Source organism: Mauremys reevesii, linkage group 2 (genome assembly GCF_016161935.1).
Source record: "Mauremys reevesii isolate NIE-2019 linkage group 2, ASM1616193v1, whole genome shotgun sequence".
NCBI lineage: Eukaryota > Metazoa > Chordata > Testudines > Geoemydidae > Mauremys > Mauremys reevesii.
The window spans coordinates 134,580,937-134,594,864 of NC_052624.1; the positions used below are offsets into that span (position 1 = coordinate 134,580,937).

Below are 13,928 nucleotides of genomic sequence, written 5' to 3' on the forward strand. Positions count from 1 at the left end.
GGCACGGAGCTCGGGGGAGCTCAGCCCCAGCCCTGGGCGGTGGGGGAATGGTGGCTCTGGTGAGTCCTGTGGGTGTGTGGGGTGGCTCAGGCGAGCCCCGGCTGACCTGGTTTTACTTTAGGAAATATGGTCACCCTAGTTCAAAGCCTTCAGACTAGAGGTTATGTGAGTCATGCCTGGGTAATAACTTTCTTGCATGAGTGCTAGTACATGTAAAAACATAGGCAAGGTGACTTCTATTTCACACTTCAATGTTTGAATCTAGTCTTGCAGTTTAACACACTCACTCTACCTTGGGCAATTGCATTTTCTATAATCTCTCAGTGAAACATTTAACTTTGGCACAGGAAGTGTTTAAAAATTATCCCCTTTTGAAATTCCAGCTGAAGTGTTTTCATGTTCTTTTAGTTAAAGAACCACAAAAGGCTATGGTGCTTAGCAAGGTTTTGGGGGGAAGGCACGACCGGTTGTGGGACAGGGGCAGGAAAGTCCCTCTGCCAAAAGTACAAGTTTTGTAAGAAAATCACTTTGATTTGTAAGTTGGTTAATACAGACAGAGAAAATATCTTAGCATTAACCCTACCTAGTAATACCTTAGATTTGAACAAAATAAAGGTTGGACTATTATACCAATTACAAACAAGACATATAACAAGCATGTATTTTTAAATGCTTAATGTAGAGCTAATTCTAGGAGAAATAATTAACCTAAAGTATAAACAGCACACCATAAACACATTGGGCCAAATGGATTCATTTCTGGAAGCTTACAATAGTCGACTAGAGCTTGCCTTTTCAGTGTTTTTACCAACAGTCAATTCAATTGAACAGCGTGATTAACTTGGTATTTATATCTTATCAGCTTTTTCTAAAACACTCGTGTGCGTTTGGTAACCATAGTGAAATACAGTAGATGGGGATTTACATATCCACTTGAAGCCTATCTCGTCAGTGGGAAACAGGGTGACTGCAGCACGTGATAGCGCCGGGCGTGTGAGCTGTGTGTGGCTGTAATAAGCAAAGGTTTAACTAGTTACCCTTCGAATTTATTGTACTGATGAGAATTGTACACAACAACAACAAACCCCCACGTGATAGCAAAGATAATTACATGGGCAGACGTTGAAGTATGTCCCGTCGCAGGAGATGAAAAAGCGAAAGTGAAAGTGACTGCATCGAAACTAGTAGGAATTTAAGCACCCAGACAAGACAACGCATAAAGAAATATATTTTCCCGTTTATAAATGACATGGTGATTTAGGTTGAAAAATGGAGGTAATTGCAAGCCTGCACAGCAAGGAAGGCCGATGGAAAACCAAATAAGGTACAAAACTGCCTCTGCTTTAATACTCAATAAGGGGAGAGAGCAAAATCTGCAATCGTTTTTGTCTGAGAATTCAAGTTTGAATCAGGAAGACATAAGAAAGAAATGTGACTATATTACCCAGGATGGGAGCAGAGATAAAAATAAACCGGAGTCAGCTAGCAGCTAACTCTCTGCAGCAGTTTGATTTAAGTACAAAGGGTAGTTTTATACCTTTAAAAAGCAAACCGTTTTAGTCTCAACTGTTAAGAAATAGATTGGATAGCCTAATCATGAGGCTCTGTGTTTGGAGCTACAGTCACTTGTCTGAGCAAACGAAGATATTTTGGGAGGGATTAAACAAGCAAATATTTATTATGATGCCAAGGTTGTTGGGCTTTTTTTTTTTAATTCAAAATTTACTACAACCTCAGGATAAGGAGCCAATAATGTCTACAAAATATTTTACTAAAGATTCTTATCTGCCAGTATTTTGAAGGAAAAATTGGATGTAAAGAAGGATCAAGGGAAGTAGATGAGGAATAATTATTGAAGAGAATTGTGCAACTTTTTTTTTGGAGGGGGAGTGTCTGTATTTCCCTCTGGGAGCTCTTCTTCTGTTTTAGTATCAATTAATGTTAATCATGGCTTTTTATTGGGCTATTTCTAGTTTCTTTCTCTTTCTCCTGCAAGTGAGTGTGGGTCTGTTTGGGAGTAAGGCTGGAGCTGAGTGGTGCTGCTTTCTCTTTGTTTGATACAAGGTTTGGGGGTTTTTTTTCTTTTCTTTAGGATTGGTTAGTTGTGGGTGTACTTTTGGCCTTGCAGGCTGGCCTTGCTGGCACTTGCTGCCATGGGGTGCAGACACCACCCATTCTCACAGATGATGAGGTTCTTGATCTATGGTGATGATTTGCAGAGCTCAGCTTCAAAAATCTGCTTCCGTGAAGGAGTGTGCCCTGGCAAGGGGAAAGCAGTTCACTTGTAAGAATATAATGTATGCCTCTTGCATGAGCAAAGCTGTTTGTTAGCACACTGAGCCTTGTTAATCTGGTTGCTGTGTGATGGACACCTCTGTGTCCCTGTTCTGCCTCCCTCTGTGTCAGCTGTTAGCATCACCATTTCTCATGTACTCCCTTTCTTAGGGAATTGAGCTGCTGACCAGAGATTTTACAAGATATCATTAGGTCACTAGTCCCATTAGAAGAATCCCTTCTAATATATAAAGCCTCAGCAGGGCCTGTCCTTTCATAGAGAGGTTATTGAATACTGCCTCTAAATCTTTGGAAGCTTCCCTAGACTTGTTTTGGCCTGGTCTACGCTGGGGGGAGGATTGATCTAAGATACGCAACTTCAGCAACGAGAATAGCGTAGCTGAAGTCGATGTATCTTAGATCGACTTAGATTGACTTACTTCACGTCCTCGGGGTGCGGGATCAACGGCCGCTGCTCCCTCGTCGACTCTGCTTCTGCCTCTCGCCCTGGTGGAGTTCTGGAGTTGACGGGGAGTGTGTTCAGGGATCGATGTATCGCATCTAGACGAGACACGATACATCGATCCCCGATAGATTGATCACTACCCGCCAGATGGCGGGTAGTGTGGACATACCCTGTGTCTATGGCTGAGGCTATGGCTTGCTTCTAAGTGGGAGCTTGACACATTTCATCAAGCAGCCTTCTGAGAAGAACCAAGCAGCCACAAGGAAGAATGCACCTGGGACTGAGGTGGCATCTATGAAAGGCTCAGGGCACAACTGAGAGACATCTGAATGAAGTCCCACAGTGAATAAAAATACTAACAGCAGAGGGAGCCCTGTGCTTTGAAGGTGGTGCAAAGTGGTCAGTTTAGTCTCTGGAGTTGGGGAGCACAGTGTTCTATGAGCAAAACTAGCACATTCCGAGCGTGCTGCTGAGCACAGTGTTTTGGCTGGGGGTGTGGGGATTTCCCAGCAGCCAGTATCATCCTCCCGGTCCTTACAGCCTCCCCCCGTTAGTCACTTTGCGGCTACCTGAGATGTGGTGACTGTGGGCCTGGGACCAATGGGGATGATGACCTCATGGACCATCTGGGTCCTGAACTGAAGATACCATTAGCAGTTTGCTTGATGAGAACAAGGGTTAACATGGGTGGACATGAACAGTATGTTTTCTAAGCCTAACCTGATTTTACTGTCTGCTTGGTATACTGTGCGATATGTTCTGTCTGAGTTTGGCAGGACAGAAAGTGATAACCCAAGTGCATGTTTCCTTAATCAGTAGTAATGTCAAGGGCTAGTGACCATGTGGTTTATTTCCTTTTTAGTTGGGTCTCTGGATTTCATTGTCCCATCTCTCCCTATTTCCCCCATGATGCATGCTGATCCAGTTGACAATCTAACGTGGGTCGCTGAATGTCATTGGGTGCAGGGATGTTTAAATCCTATGGCTTTTTTTTTAAATATTTGTCCCAGAAGAAGGTTGACAATTTTTTTTTCTTTTTTGCAATAGATGCACACAGATGGTGGCAACTGAACTGATTAACTTGCCAACTGGAAGGGAGAGGTTTTTCTGTGCCCTGTATCCACAGTGACTGCAGGCATTGTATTTCTTTTTAGTGTTCCATATTGGGTTGGAAAAACAGTGTAACGTATCTTGTGACTATTATCTTGGACTAAGTGAAGATATCCATGTTGAAGAGCAGAAAATATCAACTGACTCGCTCCATTATTAGTGATGGTCTTTGTTGTTTGCTTTTTTTAGTGTTTTTAAGACTTCCTGTATGATCTTCATAGGCTAAGCTTTGGTCCGTTGAAAATTAACCTTATGTTGTAGATGAGAGACTTGGTTTGAATTTGGCATTACGTTGTTTCTGTATTCCATGTTCTGACTTTATTAAGCAGTTTTTTAAAAGTCTCTCCCTATATATTACTTAATCTAGGCATTTATAGATGGTTGAATCTCCACCTTGATACTATTCCTGTTTTGAACTGACACTCGGTCTCATCTATTGCTAAATCGACACTTGACTTGTATTTGATCTTTGATACCTTTGAAAGCTTTATAAGAGAGAGGGATGGATGGTAAGGAGTTCTATTGAGTTCTAGATTGCTGCAGATTCAGCCCAGATTGACAGCTGTTTGTAAAGTAAGTTTGGCGTTGTTACAATTCTAAAAGACCAGCATCCCTATCACCAAAAACTACCATCACAGTTAGCAGTCTTGGTCTCAGCAGAGGCCAATGATTTAATGGTAAAGAAGACTGAATTACCTTGTCCCTTTAGGGGGTCCCTCCAGGTTCCAGCACAATGGTGGAGGTGCTCTGCCTATGTACGTGTTCGGTGGTAGAAGACTTTTTACTCTAGGACTGGAAATAAAATTAACAAGTGGTACAGAGGTAGCTGACTTTTCTCCTGGGCAAAATGTGAAATCCTCAGGCTTACCTCAGAAAAATGATCAGGCATCTCATTTGTTTTCTTTTTGGTAGTGCAGAGAGTGCACATTTGCCTATTGTGGACTGCTACTTAAGACAGCGATTTTTCTCATGGATTAATTCTCTTCCTAACCTCAATTCTAAACCCTCCCTGTAGACTACATGAAAAGTAACATTACAGCAGGCTAAAAACAAACCAACCAACCTTACTTCAATGACATGAATGAGGCATTTGCTTGGTTATGTTCTCTGTTTCTATCTGATTTTATTTCCACTCCCTCATTGTAGGAATTTCACATTTAATACCAACCAATCTTCTGTTTATTATTTCTTCAGGTCTATGTTTGCTTCTCCTCCTGGTTTTGTGTTACATGGAATTTTGTTGAGGCCCTCTGGGGAAAGCGTGTATTGTGTTATATTTAACACAGGGGTGAAGAGGGTTTGATCTGAAAGCTCCTGAAGAGAGGGAGGTGGTAGTGTCCAGGATCTCTGGATAGCATGTTGTATTTTTGAGAATACTTCTTATGAGCAGAAGTGATTAGTTTTTCAGCTTTTCATTTTGTTTAGATTATAAACAGTAGTCATTGTGCTCTCTTTATCTGTCCAGCTCTTACCCTCTTCCTTCAGAGCATGAGGACCATACCTGGCCAGGATTTTCTGTGGGAATAAGATGTGAAGAGGCAGTAGGGAGAAAGAGACATTTACTCTACCCACTCCTCTAACACAGGCTGTTACTCATCTCTCAGCATGCAGCTGCCAATCAGCCTGAAGGAAGCCAGAGCCTCCCAAAAAATATGGCTATCAAATTTGCCGAAATATGCAATCCAGCTGCAAAATAACATACACGCACACACTGCGTCATTGTGGTTGCACCAGCCATGGTTTGTGGACCATAGATATGACAAGCAGGACCCAACTAGGGAAAACACAATCCGTGGCCATGCACTGATTTGGACTTTGAAGCTAAAATGAGATTTTTTGGGGGAGGTTTAAGTTTATGTAGGGGCAGAGAAGCTCTACCATATATAAAATAAATAATTACACATTTATAATTGGTAGAACATCTTCCATACAAATTTGATCACAAAGCACTTTATAGAATTTTCATAAATAAAGCCACTTTAGAATAATAAATAATAGCAGGGGAAAGAATTTGCATAGTATAGTAAGGGAAAACAGATACTTGTAGCTAAGGTTTGAAATGATTGCAAGTTGCTGAAGGAGAGAGACACAGGAAGGCTTTTTTGATGGCAGGAGTAGCAGAAGTAACCTCACTTGCACTGAGAGAGGCAAAAAATGGAGGGTCAGAGAAGTCTGGTGAACTACTGATGGGCACAGTCTGTAAGAAACCATGTTAAGTGAAATCCTGAAGATGTACAGCCTGCTAGGTTAGATGCTAATACCAAGCAGGCAGGGTGGAGAACTAAGGGCTAGTCAGATTACTTAAAGTTCCTAGAAATGCATTATCAGATTCCTCCTACAAGAACATAAGAATGGCCATATTGGGTCAGACCAGAGGTCCATCTATCTCAATATCCTGTCTTCCAAGAGTGGTCAATGCCAGGTGCCCCAGAGGGAATGAACAGAAATGGTAATCATCACGTTATCCATCCCCTGTTACCCCCAAAAATAGATTATTGCAATTGTTTAAACTATTTCATGGTGAGAAAGTCTATGTGAGAAATGTTCACTCTTTCACATTCCATTGCCCATCCATAATTTCCACCAAGGAAGTGCAGAATATTAAATAGCAAATTGTCAGTGTGTGTAGAAAGCACTATATATCTTTAGCACAAAAAGTGGAAGGCAAATCTTTCTAGAAATAGATCTGCAAATTGAAAAATAAGAAGGAAAAAAAGTTTGTATAAATCACAAGAACATATAATGTATCTTGTATTACACCCTTTGTATCCGTTGGTGGGTATTTCCCATCTATTTTCTCTCAAGGGCATTCCCCAGAAGTCATAAGCAGAATTAGTCACTCCTGGAACTTCAAACTGTGATCCACAAGACTTTGGAGCAACTTTTAAGTAGTGTGCAGGAGCCAGTTTAATGAGGAAGAAAAAAAATCAGACCAACCGGGAGATGGATTAAGTAGGATAAAATTAAATAATCAGAACTACTAGTTTCTTTGCTGGGTGTCATTTTAAATGAAGGCTTAGGCCTGTGTGTCCACTAAGCAGAAACTGACAAGTACAGGATGCTGACTCATTGAAGCTACTGTGGTTTTATTTTGCTTATGGGAGTGCATCAGAAGTACAAAATTAGCCACAGTATTCTGTTAAATTTTGCATTGTCTAGGGTTGCATGTGTAAATTTCTTAAACTTTAAAATGGTGCTAAAGCCATTTGATGAGTGTGCGAGCAATCCCTCTCCCTTAAGTTTTACTAAAATCAAATGAGACATTGCAACTAACACCCAATTTGTTCTGTCTATTCTGCATAGATATTCAAGCTTCCATGGAAATGTTCACAAGAGAAATGGCTTGTCTGTGTGTCATTGGCCAAAACTGAGCTCTCCCCACAAAAATGTCTAGTGCTGGCTGCTGCCTTTCACCCATCAGCTGTCTGCATGTCAGTGGCACTATATGTATATAATATTTAAAAAATCTGAGCCTCTTTCAGGTGGAAAGATTCTATTTTGCATAAATATCAAATATGATATCGAAATATTATTTCAACTGTATGGCACCCATCACCAGGCATGGTTATCTGGGTGCCTTAGAAAGCTTGAGTTGAGACAGTCAAGATCTCTGAGGTGAAGCAGCATGCTTCCCTACAGGTGTACCAGTTCGCTAGAAAACCAAGATCTCAGCAGTTGCAAGCACTTGGACAAAAATATGTTACCACAGTATTTATTTCAGTTCTCATATCACTGATTTCTTCTTTCTCTCTTCCTCTTCCTAATTGTGTGTGGATTTTCTTTTTTTAATGTATGCTGTGGTATGTACTTTTATTAGTGAAGGCAAGGTCAAACAAATGTGCCATGCACTTGGAATGGAAGATGGTGAAGCTTAAAATAGTTCTTGGATTCTGCCAGAATTCATTCCAGTGTTGGATCAGCCTCCAAGAAAGCTGTCTCCTGCATAAATGAATTATTCTCCCAGTACACAATTCCATTGCACCAGAGGAGCAAGGTTATAATGGTCCTCCTCCTGGTGTTTTAGATGATTTTTTAGGTGTTGTAGACCCAAATCCTTAAGCATTTTGAAGGTAAGTGCTGAAATCTTCAACTAGATAAGCAGGGTGGATGCAAGGATGTTTCGTGCCATAGGCAAAACTTCCAACTTGCGCCTCCCCCCTCCCTGAGACCTGTGGCAGCTCCCTGCCCCCCCCCTCCCTAAGGTGCCCTCCCGCAGCATCTCCCCCCCTCCGCCCTGAGCTCCCCCCGCGGCAGCTCCCCTCAGCCCGGGGAGTCGTGCGGCAGCTCCCCCCCCAGCTCATCTCTGCTCCGCCTCCTCCTCGAGCACGCCGTTGCTGCTCCACTTCTCCCGCCTTCCAGGGAGGGAGAGAAGCAGAACAGGAGGGCGTGCTCAGGGGAGGAGGCGGAGCAGAGGTGAGCTGGAGTGGGGAGCGGTTCCCCTGTGTGCCACGCCCCCCCTTACTTGCTGCAGGCGGCCCTCCCTGCCCCAGGTCCTTCCGCCTAAATGCCGACGACGACTGGGGCGGCCGAAGATGCGGCCACCACCAAAGGACCCGAAATGCTGCCCCCCAAATGCTAGCGCCCTAGGCGGCCGCCTAGGTCGCCTAATGTGTTGCACCGGCCCTGTAGACATGATATTCTTTGGCTAGCCAATGTAGTGATTTGAAGATATCTTTGAAGTTTGCACACAGTATTAGTTGTAGTTTCCTTGGGCTACTGTTTTATGCCAAAGTAGGCTACATTGCTGTAGTCCAGTTGGGAGGTAACAAAGGCATATATTATCAGCAAGGCCAAATCATCCGCCAGTATTGGGGGCAGACTCTCATTCAGCTGTAAATGGTGGAATCCTAGAAAAAATGTACTCCAGCTAAGGCCTCACCAGTGCTGAATGGAGCAGGACAGTTACTGCCCACGTCTTACATGTGACATTCTTTTTAATACACCTCAGAATATTAGACTTTTTTCGCATCTTGGATCACATTGTTGACTCATATTCAATTTGTTATCCACTGTAAATCTGAGATCCTTTTCAGCAGTGCTACCAGCTAGCCGGTTATTCCCCTTTTTGTAGTTGTGCATTTGATTTTTCCCTGACATTGGCCACTCTCAGAAATCCCAGAGATCCTCCGCACCCAAAAGAGCAGTGTTCCCCAGTTTTACCTTAAACCATCGCTCATATAAACTACACAGCACTTGTAATTAAACGAAAGAAGGTTTATTTAAGAATGAATAGAGATCCCACTAGGAACAACAGAGAGTGATGCAAACAAATGATTATAATACAAAACAAAATCATAAAACACGAACTAGGGCCAACTCTTTAAAAGTTTCCTTTTCTATCTAATAAAGTAGATTTCAGTCTGTTGCAGAGCTGGTTGGCTTCCCAGGAATCAGGATCCAAACTTTCATGCAAGTTGCTCAACAAAATGAATGGATACAGAGTGTCTCTCTCTCTCTCTCTCTCCACCACAATACTGTGCTTAATTATTTATGAGATGACAACTCCAAATGTGGAATTACCTTTCCATACATTGAGTTTTAAACGATTTTATTCTTTCCTTTATTTGTTCTGCATAGTTTGTTTAGGAGTGTTTTTTGCATTTATTCATTCCACTTTAAGGGTAAATGAAATAGTATGTTTGGTTTATTATTCAGTTATTGCAGACATGGTAAATTTGTACAAGAATAGTGCTATCTTAAGTATCTGTTCTAATAGTGATCTGTGACCAGTAATAAACACCGACTAGTCATGTGGCGATTGTTCAGATCTTTGGTGTGCTAGTTAATGAGATAACTAGCAAGTGAAAAAGATTACAGCACCGTTGTGTATAGGGTTGCGAACTCTGACTGAAGCTTTCTAGGAGATTTTTTCCCCCCAACATGACATAATGTCATTTTCTTAAAATATCTTATTAAAATCTCCTGGATTGCTTTCAGTAGTCACCGGGAGATCGATGCCAATTCCGGGAGACTCCCGGACAATCCTGAAGGTTGGTATATGTGTATATGGCATGTTCACAACAGTAGTGCATGGCAGTCTAATCAATGCAACCACTAACACAGCATTAGAGTGACTTACATTTCAGAATTTGTGAAGGAAAAACCTGAGTTGATTAAACATAATCAGTGCCTTGTGTAGGCCTGTGTGTCATGTGGGGATAGTTTCATAAAGAATGAACAAAAAATTTGCAGATACAATCTTTTATGGTAACCAGGTCTCAATATAGTATATTCTATCAGTGACAAAATAGCCGTATATTATTAGTTAAAAAGTGTAATATTCTCCTTTACAAGTAAGAAGAATTACCTAGCTTGCATCCTCCTGCAGATTTTAAAGCCCTACTTACTGAGATACTCAATACTACATTTGGACAGCTGTCAACAACTTAGTCTGTACTCCTACATGTGTGTTACTGTTAAAATGCTGGTGATAGAATGGCAATAAAGACTACGTATTAAGAAAATAATTAAAATCTTAGAAAATGTTGACTTCAATAATTCTAATGGCATTGAAATATAAATGTTATTTATAGAAACATGGGAAACACTTGGGCATGTCAGCATGGCTGCCAGAGAACGAGTAACCCAGAAGTAGCGAATGGTGAACAGAAAACCATGTTAAAACGGAGGACTAGGTCAAACAGTTGTTCAAACCAAGAAGTTCCACAGGAGAGTGTTCTACAATCATGCGAAGAGGAAGCAAACAGAGATTTAATCCAGGAAAAGCAAGATGGTAACATTTCTGAAGACTCTGACAAATTAAGGTAATGTTTTGGGTTTTATTTTATATGTTCCTGATGGAATTGTCTTCTATTTGAATGTCTCAGTATATTCAAAGCATTTTTTAAAATGAATATTTAAAAAATAACCCAGCACCCTGTATTTGTCTAAACAGATAAGCACATTACTGTTTTACAGAGGATAGTGCCATACCAAATCATTTTGACTTCAGATATCCTTATACAGGTGTCTTCCTCTTTTTAAAAATTGTGCGCTATATATGTGCCAAATGCTACTGTGTGCTAGATGTATATCCATTCTCTAGTTATTGAAGTTCTTCTTCTCTTTTTCTATATGAGAACATTTTCAAACTATTGTATGAGTATTTACTCCTCTTTTTATTCTCACCTATATTATCTAGAAATATTGTATCCCTTTGAGGGAAAAAGATACTGCATGAAGGCACAAGTCTTTGTTTTTTTCTACTACCAATTTTCAGCTGTGTGGGTGCTTGTGAAAGGAAGCATTAAAATAGATCTGTACACAGAACTCATATAGCAGGAACAATGGCTGTGCAAATGTAGATTTACCAGTGTTGCCCCCACTATGCACCATAGGTGCTGGAACTACGGATGTTCGGGGTGCTGCAGCAGCCTTGGCTTGAAGTGTTTTCCATTCTATAAAGGGTTTACAATTTGGTTCAATGACTTTCAGCACCACCGCTATACAAATTGCTCCAGCACCTCTGCTATGCAGTTCAATCCTAGTGAACTAAGTGGTCCAACTCTACCACTGAACATAATGCACTGTCTGACCCTTTGATCCTTGGACTCTCAGCTTAAATTGCCAACGAGGATCCTAATTGTGATTAGTTTTTATGATGCAAGCACCAGTTCATTAGGAACTAGACTAAGTCCATTAACTCGCTTTATATAGGACACAGAGTAACCATCAGGTTTCAGTCACTAGCAAGGTTGGTTGCATTTGAACTGGTGATCTATAAATGAAAGGTTTCATATCCCATGGGAAATCCTATCAAAATGGTTTTTTTTTCTTTTTTTTTTTTAGTTTTTCTCTCAAAACTTACATTTCTCACTTTTTACTATTCACACTGATTTCCTCATAATTTTTCTTCTGTATTTAACAGTGTAGGCCCTGACTATATTCAATTTTTTTTTAGCATAACCCTGACTTGTATTTGTAGTCTCAAAAAGTATTTATTTTATCTGTCTTTTTTTCTATATGTGACCTTCGTCCATGTGTCTTTTGTTTGTAAGGTTATGAGTGCGGTCATTAGTGTTTTCGGTTTTATATTATACAGTTATTATGCAAAGTTTTCATTGTCTTAGCGGAAGAAACTCTTGCAGTACTATACTTATGAATGGATATCTCATCTCAAAACATTTGAAACAATTTGCTCTAAAGTGAAAATGTTACTTAGTTTTTTGTGTTTTCCTTCTCCTTATATTATTTAATTTTTTTATTATTATTTTCTCCTTATATTTTAGTATTTATTTCCCCTAGATTTTTTTCTGCATGTTTTTTCCCAGATTAATTCCACAATGCTATAGAAAAGAGTATCTGACTGTAGATAGGCATTAACTCCTTTCAGGGGTTCTCAGGACAAAATTTTTGGTGGCCTCAGAGTGCAGCCATCATCTCTTGCTGGTGGCCGCTCTCACACTTTTTCCTAAAATACTTAATTAGCTTTAGGAAAACCAAATAAATATGCACATATACATATCCAAATCATTGTAACTTATTTATTGCTAGCTAGTAAGTCTGCTGTGAAAAGTGATATTAACAAACATACAAGTATCACTTCACCGCAGACCTTCTCAGCCCTGGCAAGCCGGGGACAAACTAAGCCCTGGATGGAGGGTCATGGAAGGTAGTGGGGGCCAGAGGAGATCGGGGCAGGGGGTAAGCAATGGGGGGCTGGAGCCTGAAGCCCTGCGGCCAGAGCCTGCTTCCCCACCATGCCTGGAGTGAAGTCGAAAGCCTGAGCCCCACTGCCCCTGAGACGGTAGGGAACTCACAGACTGCCTGCTCCTACAGCGTTGTGCCCCAGGTGACTCCAGAGGAGGGCAGGGCCCAACTCCTGATGTTGGCTCCAGCAACCAACACCAAGGCGGTGTATCCAGGAGCACCAGCGAGGAAGAGGGGGCGCTACTTTGCCAGTGGTCTCCAAACTTCTTTGATCGCGCACCCCTATCAGTAAAAAAATTTTTGAGCATGCACCCCCTGCCGCGCCGCAAGGCTGGCTCTACCATTTTTGCTGCCCCAAGCAAAAAAAAAAAGGACTTGGACTCCTGCCTGAACTGCTGAAGTGGTGCTGCTCCGGTGGCACTCCTCCTGCTGCACACCCCAAAGGATCCTCTTGAGCACCCCACTTTGGAGACCACTGTTTTAGACTATTAGTTGTCACCGGTGATGTCACTGAAAAAGTGATTTCTTTAAAATTTAAATTTCCAGTAAAGGCTGATTTTTTTTTATATGTAACCTCCATGTGAAGATAGTTTGGACAGTAGTATAGCAATTTCTTATGGGAAATAATAGCATGGGTTTTCTATTATCTTTTCAGAGTATTATTTATTTCAGTTTCTTCTTTCAATCATAGATGTCAAAGGAATTACTATCACTAATTTTTTTTCAAACCTTCAAGGCTTTTCATAATGTCCTTTTATTATATCTATGTATTATATCTAGTTGCTTCCTCTGCTTTTATCTTAAATTTAATTTCTCTTTCCTCTTCAGGCACACACCATTCAAATACCTGCTAACTATTCATGTCTCCATATGATAAACGATATGGACATTTAGCTATTTCACTCTTTTTTTTTTTCATGTCTCCCATAAATTCTTTTTAATTTGAACTGCTTCAGTAGTCCCTTTCCATTTCTGTGTATCTTCTTCAGAAATTGCCTAAAACTTGACACGTGCACTGTGCAGTGGAGAGGGGCAGTTCCTTTGTTGTGCCATTCTGCCTTTGTGTAGCACTACAAGTGCTCGTCTGCCTCCCTACCCACTGCTGCACCCCAGGTCTGGCTTGGATTGTTTCTCCCCAGACATATCAGGCTCTGTGTTACCCAAACAGGCTCTCATTCTAGTCCTTTCTCATTTTCCTTTATTCAGAGCACTCTTGTTTTCTCCTTCCCCTGCACTCTGTGCTCCTGGGGGATTCTGCGCCATTGCACAGTGCAGAATTTTGCAGAAATTAGCATGCACACAGAATTTCATTTCCCCCACAGAAATGGGCTGCAGTGCTGCTAGCCGCCACTAGAGGCTGCTGGACCCAGCAGAGCCCAGCTCGCACATAGAAGACAAGGCCAGGGGGAGGGGGAGGGAGCTAGTTCCC

General features: G+C 41.3%; 1 protein-coding gene across 2 annotated transcripts in view; it reads left to right on the forward strand.

Annotated features, from left to right (window-relative positions):
- The first annotated feature begins 1,140 nt into the window (after positions 1-1,140).
- Positions 1,141-13,928, forward strand: part of OTULIN (OTU deubiquitinase with linear linkage specificity) — a 49,140-nt gene continuing 36,352 nt past the window's right edge. The window contains exons 1-2 of one of the 2 annotated variants that reach the window (XM_039524879.1): positions 1,141-1,324; positions 10,384-10,614. In XM_039524879.1, the coding sequence (XP_039380813.1) occupies positions 1,308-1,324; positions 10,384-10,614 (248 nt within the window). In that variant the 5' untranslated portion in view covers positions 1,141-1,307. Of the gene's footprint in view, positions 1,325-3,407; positions 3,441-10,383; positions 10,615-13,928 lie in introns of those variants that run through there. The other variant, XM_039524880.1, reaches the window with a different exon arrangement.